The sequence below is a fragment of the Canis aureus genome, chromosome X (genome assembly GCF_053574225.1).
Source record: "Canis aureus isolate CA01 chromosome X, VMU_Caureus_v.1.0, whole genome shotgun sequence".
Taxonomy (NCBI): domain Eukaryota; kingdom Metazoa; phylum Chordata; class Mammalia; order Carnivora; family Canidae; genus Canis; species Canis aureus.
Window position 1 is genome coordinate 86,804,234 of NC_135649.1, and position 18,039 is coordinate 86,822,272.

Consider the following 18,039-nt stretch of genomic DNA (forward strand, 5'->3'; position numbering starts at 1 on the left):
AACTAATCCAATCACCATGGATAGGAATCTCTGACTGAACTGAAAATTTAGAACTTAAGTTTGGATTATAATCTGGTTCCTTGGCAAACATTTCAGAAAAAGCTACTTTACTCCATGGGGTGGAAAGTTTGTTAAGTAAACCAGGATCTGCTGGGATCTCTCCCTTTCTGAAGAGGGATCATCTGCTTATTTGTAAATATAACCAGAAGGCTTGGTCTTATTTTTTGCATGTTTTCTCCAAAACATTTTTTCGAGAAGCTTAGTGCTGCCTGCGGCATCTGGCTTAGGTATGGGAAGATTTCCAGGGCCAGAAATCACCGCTGTTTCCTCTCTTGGAGATTTGAGGGATATCCGCTGGCTCTCCTGTCCCTAAAGGGATAAAGCAGTTTCAGAAAAGAGGAACAGAGGGGATACCTGGGTGGCTCAGTAGTTAAGCATCTGCCTTTGGCTCAGCATGTGATCCCATTGTCCTCGGATGAGTCCCACATTGGGCTCCCTGCAGGGAGCCTGCTTCTCCCTCTGCCTATGTCTCTGCCTCTCTCTCTCTCTCTGTATCTCTCATGAATAAATAAATAAAATCTTAAAAAAAAGAAAAGAGGAACAGAGAGCAGAGATAGAAATTAAAGTTCTCGCTTCATTTGACTTTCCATTTCCTGAGAGATGTACCCAGAGACCTTGGTCTTCCCTTGGAAAACAGGCCACCCTTCATCAGCTTCCCCTCACTGCCACTTGGCTTTTCTACCCTTAGGTTTGGCCTCTGCTTCCCAAGTACCCTTTGTTTGGGATCTGTCTGAATCCTCTCTCCTCCTTGTCAAGAAGACCACATCCCATTTCATGGGGAAAGATCTGTCTCCATATTCAACACAGAGATGTACCACCCAGATCCTTCTCCAAGGAAAGATTTGCTACCCAGGGGTGAGGAGTGCAATCAGCAGGCAGCCTCCAGCTCTCAGAGCTTCCAGGGTCTGCCTGATGTGCAGAGAGCAGCCTTGTAGGGGGTCATGTCCTTCCGGGGCAGCCCACATCCAATGGCTGAGGGAGACAATGGTCTAAAAGGCCTGCTGTTTTGGCCAGATGGGAGACAACTCTGGCAGACAGCTTTTTTTGGTAGATTTTCTTTTTAGGTAGTCTCTCTTTGGAATACGGGGCTTGAACTCACAACCCCGAGTTCAAAAGTTGCATGTTCTATGACTGAGCCAGCCAGGTGCTCCTTGCTGGGCAATTCTATCTTCAGAGATTCCCTTTGGATTGGACTAGGCTGTATCGGGCCTCCTCTCTAGCTCAGCTGCTTCTTCTGTTCTGCCTTTCTTTCAAACATGTTGGTTGCTAATAAGCATCTTGCACCCCAAGCTCTGTCACAGCATCTGTTTCCAGAGAACTCACCCTGTATGATGCGAGGGGACCCTGTCTGGTTCCTGAAATCATCCACTAAGTATCCTGCATTTTTCTGGGCAGACCTTGATGTTTGTCACTGGTTGGTCAGCAGGCAGTAGTGCGGCTAGGGTATGTGAATGGGTTACAGACCTCCTGTTGTCCAAGAGAGCTGTCAGCCATAACAGCTCCGACCTAAGTGCCTCTCCTAAGTGCATTCACTTCTTTTAGAAATCATACAATCCAGGGACGCCTGGGTGGCTCAATGATTGAATGCCTGCCTTTGGCTCAGGTGGTGATCACAGGGTCCTGGGATTGATTCCTGCATCGAGCTCCCTGCAGGGAGCCTGCTTCTCCCTCTGCCTATGTCTCTGCCTCTCTCTGAGTGTCTCTCATGAATAAATAAATAAAATCTTAAAAAAAAGAAATCACACAATCCAAATCCATAGTGGGAAAAAAAGATTCCCCCAGTTAATAAAGGGCTGTCTGCCTTTTTTTTTAATTATTTTTTTTTATTTATTCATGAGAGACACAGAGCGAGAGCGAGAGAGAGAGAGACAGAGAGAGAGAGAGGCAGAGACGGAAGCAGGCTCCATGCCCGGAGCCCAACGTGGGACTTGATCCCGGGTCTCCAGGATCACAACCTGGACTGAAGGCGGCGCTAAACCGCTGAGCCACCTGGGCTGCCCTGGCTGTCTGCTTTTTGAGACAGTGGAAAATGTGGGGCTTGGGGTTATTATTGGAGAATAATACAACTGCTATCATTCATATTTGTACTCTATTTCAGTGATTGAGTTCTGCTGTAGAAAAGAAATTAATTGGGATAGATGAAAGTCATAAGTGTTAGGCATAAATAGTAAGCTACAAACTCATAGGATATAGGCAAAATTCATAGGATGTGTTAAGTATAGATAATGAGTGATCATGTGAAAGAGGCAGAATATGCAAGAGGTTTTAAATTTAGGTAGTAAGTCATCTAAAAGATGTTAAAAGATAGAATACATGGGGGCACCTGAATGGCTCAGTCAGTTAAGTGTCTGCCTTCAGCTCAGGTCATGATCTTAGGGTCCTGGGCTCGAGCCCTGCATCAGGTTCCCTGCTCTGCAGAGTGCCTGCTTCTCCCTCTTTCTCTCTGCCCCACTGCTTGTGCTCACTCTCTCTCTCTCTCAAATGAATGAATAAAATATTTTTTAAAGAAAGATAGAATAAATGGAATTTATAATGGAACAGACAAGACTGTTCTTATGAATAGAGGGTGATGATGGAAAGATCAAGACCGAAGCATGATCATGTTACCTCTGGTTGACAGTTACGTCACCTCTAAATTGGCCACCCATTGGTAACAGACGTCCGATAGGGTAAAAAGATGGCTTCACATGTGTTCTTCCCAAGAAAAACAAATGAATATCATAGCTGTTGAGCAGGCTTATTGACAAGCTGTATCCATGTCCAGGGGTGCTTGTCCCTGTGTCTCTCCAGCTGAGCAAGTGTATACCATTGGTCTCAGGAATCTTCAAGTTGTGGGCTTAGGGACCACAGTACATAGTTTATAACTACACCATCAGAGGGGGAAGGCTGATGTAGGGGAGAGAGAGAGAAATATTGAGGGAGAGAGGGAGAGAAGAGAAAAGGAGATCATTCTAAGGATTTAAGTGTGTGGCCCTTCCACCCTGCTTGTATCCTCTTCTAAGTGTATTAAGCTACCCCATATCTTCTCTCTTGTTCCTCACTGTATTTTAAACTGATTCAATAAATTCTGTATTAATTATTTGTATCATAATTTGCTTTGTGAATCTTTCTGTTCTGTAACCTCTGGGGTTTGGGGATACCTTGCCTGATAGTGATGATGGCCATGATTGCATCAAAATGATTTCCCACATGATAGAGTAAGTCACCATTATTTTGTTTTCTTTCATTTATTTATTTATTTATTTATTTATTTATTTATTTATTTATTCATGAGAGATACAGAGAGAGAGGCAGAGACACATGCAGAAGGAGAAGCAGTCTCCCTGTGGGGAGCCTGACATGGGACTCAATCCCAGGACCCCGGGATCACACTCTGAGCCAAAGGCAGACACTCAACCACTGAACCACCCAGGCATCCCCATTATTTTGTTTTCTTACCAAGCAACTCCCTACTCTTCACTGAGAATCACAAGAGAACACCACTAATATTTAATAAGAACTTCCTCTGCTTCACAGGGAAGCACACTTGTTTTTGCTTCAGGTAGTTAATGGTGGTTTTAAAATAGGTCCACAAATTCTTTGGTGCTCCTTTCAGAGTGTGGAGTTGGATTTCCTCTTCTTGAGTGTGGGCTTGACTTAGAGATTCACTTCTAATGAATAGCGTGGCAGAAGCGATGCTAACTTCCAAGACTAAGTCATAATGGCACTGTGGTTTCCTCTTTGCTTCTCACTGTCTTGGATCATGGCCTCTTGGGTAAACCAGCTGCCATGTTGTGAGGACACTCAAGCCACCCTCTGGTATGACCCATATGGTAGGAACTGAGGCCTTTGGCCAACAGCTGCATGAGTGAGCTTGGAATTGGATCCTCCAGCCACAGACTTTCCTTCCCTTTCAGTGTAGGATGATTGTATCCCTGGCCAACATCTTGATTACGACCTCAGGGCATTCACTGAATCAGAACTACCCACCAGGCCACTCTCAAATTTTTGACCCACAGAAACTTTTAAATATTTGTTGTTTTAGGCCATCAAGGTTTGGGGTGAGTTGTTATTCAGCCCTAGGTAACTAATACAATGATCCACTATGATGGGTTGCTGTGGATGAGGGGTTCTTACATATGAATATTCATGAGAGAGGGCTCCTTCGTGTCCTTCCAACAGTCTGACTTTATCTTGTGACACAGAGAGAGCAAGGAAACCAGCAATAATTCATAGAGAATAAAGAATCAACCTTTTCAGGTTGTGGAATTGCTGGAAACTCTGCATTTCAAATAGTTTGATTTTCATAAGGCTCTGCCACCTTCATGATATTAAAAAAGCTTGGAAAAATTTGCTTTTGCCCTTTCTGTGTTTGAATGATAAATAGTATCCCCTAGGGAGTCCATGCCTCACCAGAGGCAAAAACCTCCTATGTATTTAATACCTTATTGTCCTCAAATTTGTACTTAACCTAAAATTGTATTTGACATGACAAGACCCAAACCTACCCCTGCTTTCCCATGGAAATCATATATTTACTTATTTTAGTATTAGGTTTACGTCAAGATTCAGGGAACCTGAAAGATTCAATTCTTGCAGCAAATTGCCACACAATTGAGTCCCACACAATTGAGTATATGTGCTTCTTGTTAGCGTGCTCTATCTTGTGGTAATGCCGAAGTCCTATTTTTTCCTGGCAGATGTGACAAAAGGTCTAAGATGTTGGGGAGGAAGAAGGACTGGCTTTCCACAACTCTTTCACAATCCTACCTTTCCATCAAGGAGTAGCTGAAAATTTTAAGAGAAGGTGTCTGGTATGCTTTTTTTTTCCCCCCAGTGATGTACCCACATGATTTGGGTTGTTTTAGAAATCTGTTAGTACGTTTTATTTTACCTTTTTTTTTTAAACAAATGAGGCAATTTATTAACCTAGCATTTGTTCTAATGCTTCTTGTTGGCAGTTACCACCTGTCCAATGATTCTATCCAGACCTCTCTATGTCCCTCAGATGTAAGATTGCGGACCTCATCCTGGTCCTTTCCCACCATTATCAACCCCTCCAGGGCTTGGAGAACTCTGCAGGCCACGCTCTTAGAGCCTCCGCTAAAGTGGCTGGACATGACCCCATTTCTCTGACATCCCCTGTAGATCTTGGTCACGGAGGTGACCCCAGCACCACCCCGGAAGTACAGATGCTGTGCTGTGGAAGCAGCTTGTGTGTACAGCCAGTTCTTGTCATAGGAAGCGAGTTCTTTATGCTTGGCCAGCTTGACAATGTCCACCCATTCAGGGATTTCCAGACTCCCAGACATTTCTTTTTTCCCCAAAGATTGTATTCATTTATCAGAGAGAGAGAGAGAGAGAGAAGGATAGAGAGACAGTGAGCCAGCAAGCGCGAGAGCACACTATCATGAGCAGTGGGAGGGGTGGGGTGGGGTGGGGGGTGGGGAGGAGGCAGAAGGAGGAGATTCCCTGCTAAGCCAGAGCCTGATGGGGGCTCCATCCCAGGACCCTGGGACCATGACCTGAGCCAAAGGCAAACCCATGACCGACTGAGCCACCTAGGCATCCCTCAGCTTCCCAGACTTTCTGAGGAAGGCTGCCAGAGCTCTGACGAACTCCTGCTGGTTCACATCTTTTGCAGTAATTCCAGACATTATGCGGCCTCCATGCTGCCCACCAGGGGAAAGGGCCATTTTATAGCACTTCTAAAACTTGGTGGCATAAAGATAGACTTTTATGCTAAGATTTGAACACCCTCACTGGTTTAAGTTCCTCATGGGCTTCATGGAACAGACAGGCTTTGGAACCAGGCAGATATGGGCTGAGATTCTGGTTCTGCTGCTTTACTAGAAGCAATACTCAGACGCAGTAACATATGTCTTTAAGCTTTGGTTTTCTCATCACGAAAAAGAACACAGTGATGTTTGTTTCACAGTAGACTTGTAAGGGCTCAGTGAAATAATTGATGCTAACAATCTGTGACACGGTGGGCACTCTTTCCTTTTTCCCACATTTAGCCATCGTTGTAAACCATCGCCGTGCCTCTTATTCCCATTCTCTAACATTTCATGGTACTGAGTGTAGTGTTTCACAGTGAATATTTACTGAATTTATTTTTTTTAATTATTTATTTATTTATTTAGTTAGTTAGTTTTAGTAATCTCTACATGCAACGTGGGGCTTGAACTTAGGACCCCGAGATCCAGAGTGCTTTTCTGACTGAGTCAGCCAGGCACCCCCTTGAATGTATTCTTATTTTTTAAAAATATTTTATTTATTTATTCATGAGAGACACAGAGAGCGGTGTAGAGACACAGGCAGAGGAAGAAGGAGGCTCCCCACCAGAAGCCTGTTGAGGGACTTCATCCCAGGACCCCAGGATCATGACCTGAACCAAAGGCAGATGCTCAACCACTGAGCCACCTAGACATCCCCTATTCTTATTTTTTTACTGATATTGATAACACTTTGGAGCTCTACAAACTTTGGCGGGACCAGAAATAGTCATTGAGTAACCAAATTACTCAGTGTTTGTGTGTGTGTGTGTGTGTGTGTGTGTGTGTGTGTGTCTGTGTATAATTATACTACCTGAGAAATCCTTACTTACACAAAACAAATGTGTGCAGACAGCATCTCGGGAGTAGATAATTCCTTTAGAAACTGCTATTCACCTGCCCCTTCCCCATGTCCTCCAACTTATCTTTTAGAAACACATTTTGTTTTGTGAGACTATTCATGAGTTCACTGTTACCTGAATACCATTTTTATGGTAATTAGAAATAGTGGCTTCCATGAACTTGTCGGTAAATCTGATTCACTATCTATCCTTAAAGAACTTGCTGTGACCCCGCATGTCATGTTTTTCGCCTTAAACCAGTGGGTCTCACACTTATACATCTGAGCCCTGCCAAGGTTGTTATAAAAGCATATGCCTGGGCCCTATGCTCCCTCATTGTGATTCAAGAGGGGTGGGGCCCTGGCATCTGTATTTTAAGTAAAGAAAAAAATAAGCCACAGGGGATTCCAATGCATATCAGAGTTTGAAACCCAAAGACACATACCTTTATTTTTAAGAGTGAGCAAGAAGAAAAATCTTGAAAAAATTAAATAAAAAATTTAAAAACCTTTGGTTTATAATGATGATCCTGTTGACCCTATTATTCAAGTCAAAGCTAGGAGTTGTTTTTAAGTCTCCTTCTTTCTCTCAGCCCATACATGTTAGTCCACAGGAGAGTCTTTTTTTAAATTTAATTTATTTTTTAGCTTTTATTTATTTATTTGGTAGCAAGAGAAAGAGAGCACAAGCTAGGGGAATAGCAGAGGGAGAGGGAAAGATGTGGGGCTTGATTCCAGGAACCTGAGTGGAAGGCAGACACCCAACCGACTGGGCCACCCAGGCACCCCCCCTTTTTAAAAAATTTTATTTATTTATTCATGAGAGAGAGAGAGAACAAGAGAGAGAGTGAGAGAGAAAGAGAGAGAGAAGAGGCTGAGACACAGGCAGAGGGAGAAGCAGGCTCCATGCAGGGAGCCTGATGTGGGACTTGGTCCGGGGCTTCCAGGATCAGGCCCTGGGCTGAAGGCGGCACTAAACTGCTGCACCACCGGGGCTGCCCACATCCCCCACCTTTTTAAAAAATTTTATTTATTTGCCAGAGAGAGAGCACAAGCAGGGGGAGGGGCAGAGGCAGAGGGAGAAGCAGACTCCCTGCTGAGTAGGTAGCCTGACACAGGGCTGATCCCAGGACCCTGAGATCTCAGCCTGAGCTGAAGGTAGATATTTAGGCAACTGAGCCACCCACACCCCTACAGGAGAGTCTAGTACTTTCTTTATCTAAGATATATCCTGAATCTGTCCTCCTTTGCCACTTACCTTTGGCACAATCCTGGTCCAGGTATGGAACACTTCAACAGCCTCAAAGTGGCTTTCCTGTTCCACTCTTTTTTTTAAATTGAATTATAGTAGACATACAATATTATATTAGTTTTTATAGTAGTATATTAGTTTCAGGTATATAACATAGTGATTCAACAATTCTACATATTACTCAATGTTCACTATGGTAAGTGTAGTTACCGTCTGTTGCCATATGTTATTACAATATGATTGGCTATATTCCTTATACTGTACTTTTCATCCTCATGAGTTACTTATTTTATAACTGGAAATTTGTACCTCTTAATCCCCTTACCAATTTCACCCATGCCCTCCACCTTCTTATTCTGGCAATCACCAGTTCTCTGTTTTTTATGAGTCTGTTTTTGTTTGTTCATTTGTTTTGTCTCTTATATCCCACATATAAGTGAAATCATATTATATTTCTCTTTCTCTCTCTGACGTAATTCACTTAACATAATACCTCCTACATCCATCCATGTTGTCACAAATAGCAAGGTCTCATTCTTTTTTGTAGTTGAGTAATAGTCCATTATGTGTACAACCCACCACATCTTACTTTTTTTTTAAGTGGGACCTACACTTAGTATGGGGCTTGAACTCATGACCCTGAGATCAAGAATTGCATACTCTTCTGACTGAGACAGCCAGGTGCCCCTGTATGCCATATCTTCTTTATACAGTTGTCTGTTGATGGGCACTTTGTGTTACTTCCATATCTTGGCTGTTGTAAATGATGTTGTGGTGAATAAATAATAAAAAAAAAAAGAACGTTCAAGTTACGTTCTTTTTTTTTTATTATTTGTTCATGAGAGACAGAGAGAATGGCAGAAACATAGCAGAGGGAGAAGCAGGCTCTCTGTAAGGAGCCTGATGTGAAACTATCGTAGGATCCTGGGACCACTCCCTGAGCCGAAGGCAGACACTCAGCCACTGAGCCACCCCGGCACCCTTTCAGTTCCATTCTTGATCTACTTCAGTGTCCCAAGTAGCCACAAAAGGAATCTTCCTTTTTTTAAAAAAAATATTTTATTTATTCATGAGAGACACAGAGAGAAAGAGAGGCAGAGACATAGGCAAAGGGAGAAGCAGGCTCCATTCAGGGAGCCTGACGTGGGATTCGATCCCAGGTCTCCAGGATCCCGCCCTGGGCTGAAGGTGGCGCTAAACCGCTAAGTCATCGGGGCTGCTCTATGGCCAGGATTTTCTAATTGAAATACCTCTAAGCCAGAAGTCAAAAGGGAAGGGCACCTGGGTGTCTCAGTCTATTGATTGTCCCAACTCTTGATCTTGGCTCAGGTCTGGATCTCACATTTGTGAATTTGAGTCCAGTTTGAACCCTGCACTGGGTGTGGAGCCTGCTTAAAAAAAAATCAAAAGGGAGCACCTGTTTAATGAGATCAGAGTGAGTCCTAGGTGTCAGCTTTCAATCTGCAGCCCTGGAAGCCAGTCTATGTGAAGAGTGTAGACAAACATTGTGTAAAGTTTTCTTCATTGTGTTGGCGTTTTATTTAGGTATGCTGGCTTTTTCTCTAGTTCATTTTCTTCTGTTTGTTCTTTTCCTCACCTGTCAATCCCTAGTCTTTGGGAACTAGTGGTCCGGTTGAGTAAGAAAATGGTTAACCATGAATTAGAGCAGAGAGTCAATTTTACTTGATCCTAGATTAAGATGAAGCATGAGCATTTCAAAACGTAGTCAATGTGTGGGAAGTGTAGCAAATTGTTGGAAGTAAGTCCTAGTACAATGATTTAACAGACACAACATTGGATCCAGGCACTTTTTAAAAAAGATTTTATTTATTTATTTGAGAGAGCGAGAGAGAGAGAGAGAGAGAGAGAGCAAGCAGAAGGAGAGGCAGAGAGAGAGGGAGAAGCAGATTCATTGCTGAGCAGGGAGCCCAATGCAGGATTCTATCCAGGACCCAAGGATCATGGCCTGAGCTGAAGGCAGACGCTCAACTGACTGAACCACCCAGGTGCCCCTGAATCCACACACTTTTTTTCCTCTATCTTATTTTTTTCTCTATCTTATTCTTAAGTGAATATAAATTTCTACATCGAAATCTGGGTTCTGCCATTCATTTTCATTATTTTTTTTAGATTTATTTATTTATTCATGAGAGACACAGAGAGAGGCAGAGACATAGGCAGAGGGAGAAGCAGGTTCTCTGCAAGGAGCCCAATGCAGGACTCAATTCCATGACCTTGGGATCATGACCTGAGCCTAAGGTAGATGCTCAAACCCAGGCACCCCTACTTTAACAACTTCTAAAAGTGACTTATGTTATATGACACCTGTCACAGTAGGACTTATCTTGAAACTGGTGCTCCTTGACTTTCCTCTTGGCGTTGAGATTGGCTTCAAATGAATCAAGGGTCTTTATCCATTGCCAATAAATCACATTTCATTGTATGGTGCTATACAACTCACAGTGTTTCCACTTTGTTCACATTTTGTCTTTAGGCATCTTTTAAGTCCCTCTTTTTTTTAAAAGGTTTATTTATTTATTTTTAAAGATTTTATTTATTTATTCATGACAGACACACAGAGAGAGAGAGAGGCAGAGACACAGGCAGAGGGAGAATCAGGCTCCATGCAGGGAGCCCGATGTGGGACTCGATCTCGGGACTCCAGGATCAACGCCCTGAGCCAAAGGCAGACAGATGCTCAACTGCTGAGCCATCCAGGCATCCTGATTTATTTATTTATTTGAGAGAGAGAGAGTGCATGTGCATGCACACATGAGAGCCAACTAGAGCTGGAGGAGGAATGGAGGTGGCAAGGAGAAAGTATCTTTAGCAGGCTTCCCACTGAGCATGGAGCCTGAGGAGAGGCTCAATCCCACGGCCCTGAGATCATGACCTGAGCCGAAACTGAGAGTTGGATGCTTAACCGACTGAGCCACCCAGGTGTGCCTCATTTTTAGGCATCCTTAAGTGAGATCTGTACTTCCTAACTCCAACAGTTGAAGCTTTGGAGGTGTAATTGCCCAAAAACATAGAGTTAGTGCGTGACCGAATTGGGGTGAGACTCCAGATTTATTTATTTTTCATAGTCAAGCAAATTCTTGGTCTTACCTCTAAATATTTTTTTTTTCTTACCTCTAAATAAACAGAAGATATAGCGGTACTGCTCCCCACCCTCTCCATGCTTCAGGAGTCTTTATGTACTTGCTCATCTCTGACAGTAGAAATGGCCTCAAATTTCCAATAATGTTCAAATGTCAGTGACTTTCAAATGTAATTTGTCTTTGGCTCTGAAATCAGTTGGCCCAAACTAATAACTTGGAGCTTTGTTTAATCAGATCGTAAGACAGGCAATAATAAAAGATTTTCTCCAATTGCCAGCAGGGGTTAACTCTCTTATTTCATGGTTTCTAGTGGAAGTTTTGCTGCTGTAGAATAACTAGAAAATCGAATTCTGTTCTAGTCTGACTGACCCTGCCTTTACTAGGCTCCTGTTCAGTCACCTTGATTAACTCTCTTAGCGTAACTTTTTTTTTTTTTTCATGTAGGAGTCTGCCTTCATAATATGGTTAGGACTCAAGAGAAAGCGTTTCATCTTGGGTTTCTTCATTTGCAAAGCACGAATGGCCCCAGTTTTTCCTACTCTTAGTACTCTTAGAACTTTGGGGACCTAATCAGAGTTAGAGGAAGACTTAATTTTCATGAAACACTTGGCAGGCAAATTATGGGCAGTGGAAAGGCCTTGCTTGGATGTGATGCAGTAAAAATTCGTCTAGACTGAGGAGGCCATAATCTGCCTTGTCATCCAACAACTTGGGGTAACAGATACAGATAAAGCCAGCTACAAATGATCTGGAAACGATATTTCTCTCCAGGTCGTTGCAGCTATAAAATGTCATAAGAACCTTTTTTTAAAAAAAGCAAAGATGGAAACTTTTTGTTACTTTTATGACGCTAACACTAATGTAAAAAGCCCAACAGTGATAATATAATACAAAAAGAAGGAAGGAAAGAAAGGAGAGAGGAAGGGTGGGAGGAGAGACAAATGAAGCTATAGAACAATATCCCTTAATTGCAAATAGACTCCAGCAATGTATCAACAGAAACACAGTTCGACCAAGGGACCAATGTAGCTGAAGACCAGTAAATCTAGTAACCTAATTCATTAAAGCTACAGATTATTATTATTACTTTTAAATATTTTATTTATTTATTCATGAGGAACACAGAGAGAAAGGCCAGAGACATAGGCAGAAGGAGAAGCAGACTCCCTGTAGGGAGTCTGATGCGGGACTTGATCCCAGGACCCTGAGATCACAACCTGAGCCGAAGGCAGACGCTCAACCACTGAACCACCCAGGTACCCTAAAGCTACAGATTAAAGGGAGAAAAAGCCCCATATGATTATAGCATGTACTGAAAAGACATTTGATGAAATACAGCCAGGAGTCCTTTGAATGACTCCTCCTTTTCTACTCACTGAGAAACTTTGTTCTCTTTGTTCAACTCATCCTCTACCTAAACTCCACCGCCTCCCAGCAAACTGTGTAATAACTACTTTTTCCTTTGGTGGGAGATGCCCCATAATTCCTCCGTTGTTCTCACTTATTACAATGGGTCAACAAACCTGATTGTCAGACTACAGGTTTGTCCCTGGTGGTTTGAAGCTGATTGAACTAAGACAGAGGAAGAAAAAGTTTTCCTTCTACCTTCCAAGGTATTCTCACAGGTTTAAGATTTTTTTTTGCTTCAAAAAGCAATAAGGTCAATAGTATAATCATTATCCCAAAAGTTACAGCAGTAGTGTAGGTATACATAGTTACAATGTATAATTTTATTATAACTGAATTATATAATGTATAATTTAGTTATAATGTGTGGTACTGTTTCTATTATATAACCATAGTAACTGTTTCATTCCTACATAATTATATATTCAGTGGTGCTTCAGTTGAACACAAAGCCATCCTTGTTGGTTTAAGAATTAAATTAAATTGACATGAGACAGTGTAACAGGAGAAAAAAAAAATGAAGTTTGTTTTTGTGCACATGGAGGCCCAGTAATGAAGCTGAGACCTAAAGAAATGACCAAGACAGGCAGTTTTTACAGTTTTCAGGCAAAGAGATGATAAATGTGGGAGGAATTGACAGGGCAAAGAAAACTAGGAGTGTGCAAAATCTATAAAAGGAAATCTCACTTAGAATGGAGTCGGGAGGGGATCCCTAGGTGGCTCAACGGTTTAGCGCCGCCTGCAGCCCAGGGCGTGATCCTGGAGTCCCAGGATCGAGTCCCACGTCGGGCTCCCGTCATGGAGCCTGCTTCTCCCTCCTCCTGTGTCTCTCTGCCTCTCTCTCTGTGTCTATCATAAATAAATAAATCTTAAAAAAAAAAAAAAAAAAAAAAAAAGGAGTCGGAAGGCCAGCAGGGGGCGCTCTCATACCCCAAGATTGCAGACCCAATGGGAAGAGTGAAACTTAGCACTTGGTTACTACTTTACAGTTACAGCAGGAGGATGAAATGCGCCCTGGCTCCCTCACCTCACCCTAAAACCCCAGGCAATGAGAGTCAAGACTCACCCAATGAAAAGTGACTATACTTTTAACCCCCAGTTTACTCCAATGGACTTTTTTTTAAAGATTTTATTTATTTATTCATGAGAGACACACAGAGAGAGGCAGAGACTTAGGCAGAGGGAGAAGCAGGCTCCCTGCAGGGAGCCCAACGTGGGACTTGATCCCAAGGCCTGGGGATCACGACCTGAGCCGAAGGCAGATGCTCAACCACTGAGCCACCCAGACACCCCTCCAATGGCCTTTTTATTTATAACAGCCTTCAGAACTTCCCCCTTTCCTCTATAAAAGAGTATTCCTTTCCTTTGTTCTTTGGACCTGCCTATGGTTTTACTGTAGTTTGCTTGTGTCAGAGTGCAATTCTCTGCTATTCCCAAATAAGTCCATTTTACCAAAATAACTGGCAGTTTTATTTTTAAGGTTAACAGGAGCTTCAATTAGTAAGGAATTCTAAACAGAATTTGGGATGGAGTAGTAAATCAGTGAAAAGTCACAAGGGTTGTTTATAAAGACTTCTTGGCTCTAAATTTCCAATCTCTGGTGACCTGGATGTCTCTTTACCTCTTAGTATAGGGAGGGTACCTTTAATATCAGAGATTTATTTCTTGTTTTCTGGAGACAAAAGTGGGGAGAGTCAGAGTGTCCTTTTTGCATTGGCTGCTCCTTAAGGTACTTTTATTTAAAACAGTAGGTCAAAAAAATAATATGTCAATGTGGCACATTTTGGCATGGCCTGACCTTCTCTCCCATAATAATGGCCAATGGTTGGTTAGTTTTCTTGGAAAAAAACATTGTTCATTCTAAAAGCACTAGAGAAAGACTCTTCCTGAAGGAGAGAGAGTGTAGTCTGTCAGATGTTGGCTGTTGTGGGTTGTTTTGTAGGTTGCCTATGGCCAAAATGTAGCTCAGACTGCTCAATTGAAAGCAGTTCTTCCCCTGGTGTGCTCCTGACCCCTGGCCCCATTACACATTCACCATCAGTTTAGTCTTGCAGTTGAGAATAAGGAAGAAATAAAATACCTTTATGTTGGCTTCTAGATACAGTTTTCTTTTAGAAAATGACATTCTTCACCAAACTGCTCAGCGTTTGCTAGAACCTGATGAGAAGCTTCAGTAATCACATGAGTTAATCTTTGGAAGGACAGCTTCATTTGTGACAGAGAGCACTTTTGAAAAATGGCCTGCCCTGATTTTTGACCAGTCTTTCCTTGGCCAACCACTTGTGCCCCGTGCCTGTGAATGTTAAAAAGCTAAAGTTCACGGTTTGCGGTCTCTTTGGTTTTCTATTTCTCTTCTTAATTCTTGTCCTTAGTCTGAAAGTTAAGGAAACAAATAAAAAAACTTAACTCCTTTTATTTTTTCTTTCTTTCTTTTAAGATTTTATTTATTTATCTGAGAGCAAAAGCAGGCCAGAGAGAATAAGATGGGGCAGGGCAGAGGGAGAGGGAGAAGCAGACTCCCGGATGAGCAGGGATCCCAGCTAGGGGCTCCATCCCAGGACCCCAAGATCATGACCTGAGCTGAAGGCAGACACTTAACCCACTGAGCCACCCAGGCACCCCCCTCTTTTTCTTCAATAAGTCTCTCTACAATTCTCTGATTCAGACTTCATTTTTACTCATAGTTGACTGTTTCTAACTCTTAAAACTCCCAAATGCAATTATAAATTAACTAAGCAACCATCTGTGGAGAAAAATGGAGTCTAAAGTTATTGAGTGAAGTCCTATGCTTTAAAGTATTCTAGGCTTATGTTGGCCTACAAGGACCTTGACTTGGCTTTTTTCTTTACTGTGTTACCTTGCACGTGTTTCTTTCCTTCTCTCTTTTTTTAAAGATTTAAAAAAGTTTATTCATAAGAGACCCACAGTTAGAGGCAGAGACATAGGCAAGCTCCCTGAGAGGGAGCCCAATGTGGGACTCGATTTTGGGACTCCAGGATCACACCTTGAGCTGAAGGCAGACACTCAACCACTGAGGCACACAGGTGTCCCAACGTTTCTTTCCTTCTCAGTTTAAAAGGGTGAATTGTTTCATTTTGTGTGCCTAATTGTTTCATTTTGTGTGGCTAAGCTTTGTGGAATCCTGGAATTTTGCTGGATTTCCTTTTTGGTTTCATTTTATTTAATTAAATTAATTAATTAACTAATCAATTTTTTGTATATTTTTTTATTGGAGTTCAATTTGCCAACATATACCACAACACCCAGTGCTCATCTGGTCAAGTGCCCCCTAGGGCTTTGAGTCCAGCGTTGTTCTTTTGCAAGGGTTTGCTCAGCTGCACCACCACTCCCTAACACATGAGGGCGCTGCGAGGATATAGTTTCCCTTTGAGTCTGTCTGGGCCTCAGTGAGGCTACTCTTTCAGGCACCTAGAAGTAACATTAAGCTGTCAGCATTTTCCTCTTCAGACAGGGGCTGAGGTCAGCTGTACCCATGTTGTGATAGCCCTTGGGACCTAAAGCCAGAGAGGGACCCCTAGGATCAGAAGGGGCCTGTGGGGTAAGGTAACAGCGAGGGTATGGAAAGCCTGGATGTTTATGGAGCTGAGGGTGGCTGGTAGGCCTGAGTGGGCTCCACAGGACCGCCAGATGCTGTGAGAAACAGAGGGAAGCCTGGACTACAGAGCAGCAGCGCTTTGTGCTGTGTCAAACTTGGATGTAAGAAATCTTAAAGCCCTTAAAGGCCAATAGCTGGATAAAAAGAAGTCAAGTTCCCAGGAGCGCCTGTGTGGCTCAGTGGTTGAGTGCCTGCCTTTGGCGCAGGTCGTGATCCCGGGGTCCTGGGATCAAGTCCCACATCGGGTTCCTCACAGGGAGCCTGCTGCCCCCTCTGCCTGTGTCTCTGCCTCTGTCTCTTTCATGAATAAATAAATAAAATCCTTTAAAAATAAAAAAATTAGAAGTTAAGTTCCCAAATCTGATGAAGGATAATGTACTCTCTTCACAAGGCTGACTGGTCCAGTAAAACCAGGAAATCCTGAGCTGTAGAGCCTGTCGATGTGAGGGAACTAAATGACTGGTGGCTGCTGGGAACATCTAGGCCCTAGGATTTTGGGGAGGACTCCTGTCCTCTAGGTACTCTCTTTCTGATGAGCATTCATTGGTAGATACCAGAGGAACAGAAGCTGTAGGTGGTGTGGAACTGTTTTGGGGGTGGGCAGTTAACCCCTAAAGTGGAAGAGGCGCAATATTCATGTTTGTGGGAGACAAAATGACCTGGGTTTTCCTCAAATCCCACTAATGCACGTTAAATGCCTGGGAGTGATGGGGGCAGAGATAAAAGGTACAGACCTTTTTTTTAAAAAAAAATTTCATTTTATTTATTCATGAGAGACACAGAGAGAGAGGCAGAGACACAGACAGAGGGAGAAGTGGGCTCCTCACAGGGAGCCCGATGCAGGACTCGATCCCCAGACCCAGGATCATGCCCTGAGCCGAAGGCAGACACTCAACCGCCGAGCCACCCAGGAGTCCCATAGGTACAGACTCTTGAAGAGCCTTGAGGCTTATCCTCCAATGTGGCTTGAACTGGAAATGAAGTGGTTTGGTCCACAAGTTGTAAAGTTTTCCTAAGCAAGGTGGTGGTGGCTAGAGTCAATGTGGTACCTGTGTTAAGTCTGAAATATGCCATTTCTTTGAAGATGTCCAGTCAGTAGTGCCAGAATAGCCTTGAGAAAATTCATACAAGATCCAGAGATTTTCAGAGCTTGGACGAGTGCCAGATCTTTGTGTTCCTATCCCTTGTTCTAAGCCAAATTCAGGTGTCACAAAGGATTTCTCAAAGGTTACCCATTATGTCAAGTATAATCGCCAGGGATCTCTTTATTCCCGGTGTGTCAGAAGGAAGTGATGAACATAAGCCTCTTGGAGCTATTGACACTATCTGAAGCAAGATCCTAAGGAGACAATTGTCCAGGTAAATTGCCCTAATTCCATCCATAGCCATGCGTTTTTTCTTGATTTGGGTGCAAATCCATTCATTGTTCAAGCCAGATTGGTCTCTCTCATTTTAGTAATAGCTGTGAAAGCCCTTTCTGAAGGCTGGCAAGGGGTGTTCCAGAAGTATAGGCTAATGAAGACCTGTGACCTTCAGATGTGAAAGATCAAGAGCAATTAAAAGATGAGCAACGCTTGTTGTGGCAGAGGTCGAACTCTCCATTGGCCAAGCCTTGGAACAATTCCTGCTGTTAGTATGAACAGACTCTGGCCCTGGTTTCCAAAAGGGAATCTTCTTTGGCTATGGACTAGCGTTTGGAAACGAGGCCAATTGTGCAGGTATATAAAGCATAGAGGCAGCACCTTTGTTTTTGTGTTTGAAATATTTGTAGAGAGTGAACACTTAGAATATAAATATGAGGGGGTACCTGGATGGCTCAGTTGGTGGAGGGTGTGACTCTTGATCTTGCGGTTGTGAGTTTGGGCAGCACAATCTCTATTGTGTGTAGAGATTGCTTAAAAAATTAAAAAATACAAAAAAATTAAAAAATACGAATATGGGGAGCAGGGTGTTTGGTTGCACAGCTGAGGAAATAATGTCTGGATATTGAGGTAATGCCCGTAGGT

At 42.9% G+C, this 18,039-nt stretch overlaps 2 protein-coding genes across 25 annotated transcripts in view; one reads left to right on the top strand and one right to left on the bottom strand.

Moving 5' to 3' along the window:
* The window catches only part of LOC144308397 (uncharacterized), a 469,309-nt gene that overhangs the window by 42,287 nt on the left and 408,983 nt on the right, over nt 1–18,039 (top strand). For 10 of the 24 annotated variants that reach the window (XR_013374856.1, XR_013374855.1, XR_013374854.1 and 7 more), the window contains exon 4: nt 4,740–4,853. The exons of the other annotated variants lie outside the window; for them this stretch is intronic. The gene's annotated coding sequence lies outside the window, so the exon portion shown is untranslated. The remainder of the gene's footprint in view (nt 1–4,739; nt 4,854–18,039) is intronic. 24 annotated transcript variants of the gene reach the window in all.
* On the bottom strand, nt 5,001–5,696 carry LOC144308967 (small ribosomal subunit protein eS19-like). Its single transcript, XM_077889911.1, has 2 exons — nt 5,617–5,696; nt 5,001–5,340 (listed from the first exon to the last, which is right to left on the bottom strand). Exons 1-2 carry the CDS (start codon nt 5,694–5,696, stop codon nt 5,001–5,003), a joined length of 420 nt encoding a protein of 139 aa, XP_077746037.1.

Bases quoted from the DNA above. Each gene is read 5' to 3' on its own strand.
- LOC144308967 (XM_077889911.1), bottom strand. From the start codon at position 5,696: ATGTCTGGAATTACTGCAAAAGATGTGAACCAGCAGGAGTTCGTCAGA. The intron at 5,341-5,616 runs GCTGAGGGATGC...AATGTCTGGGAG, and splicing joins TTCCTCAGAAAGTCTGGGAA to TCTGGAAATCCCTGAATGGG.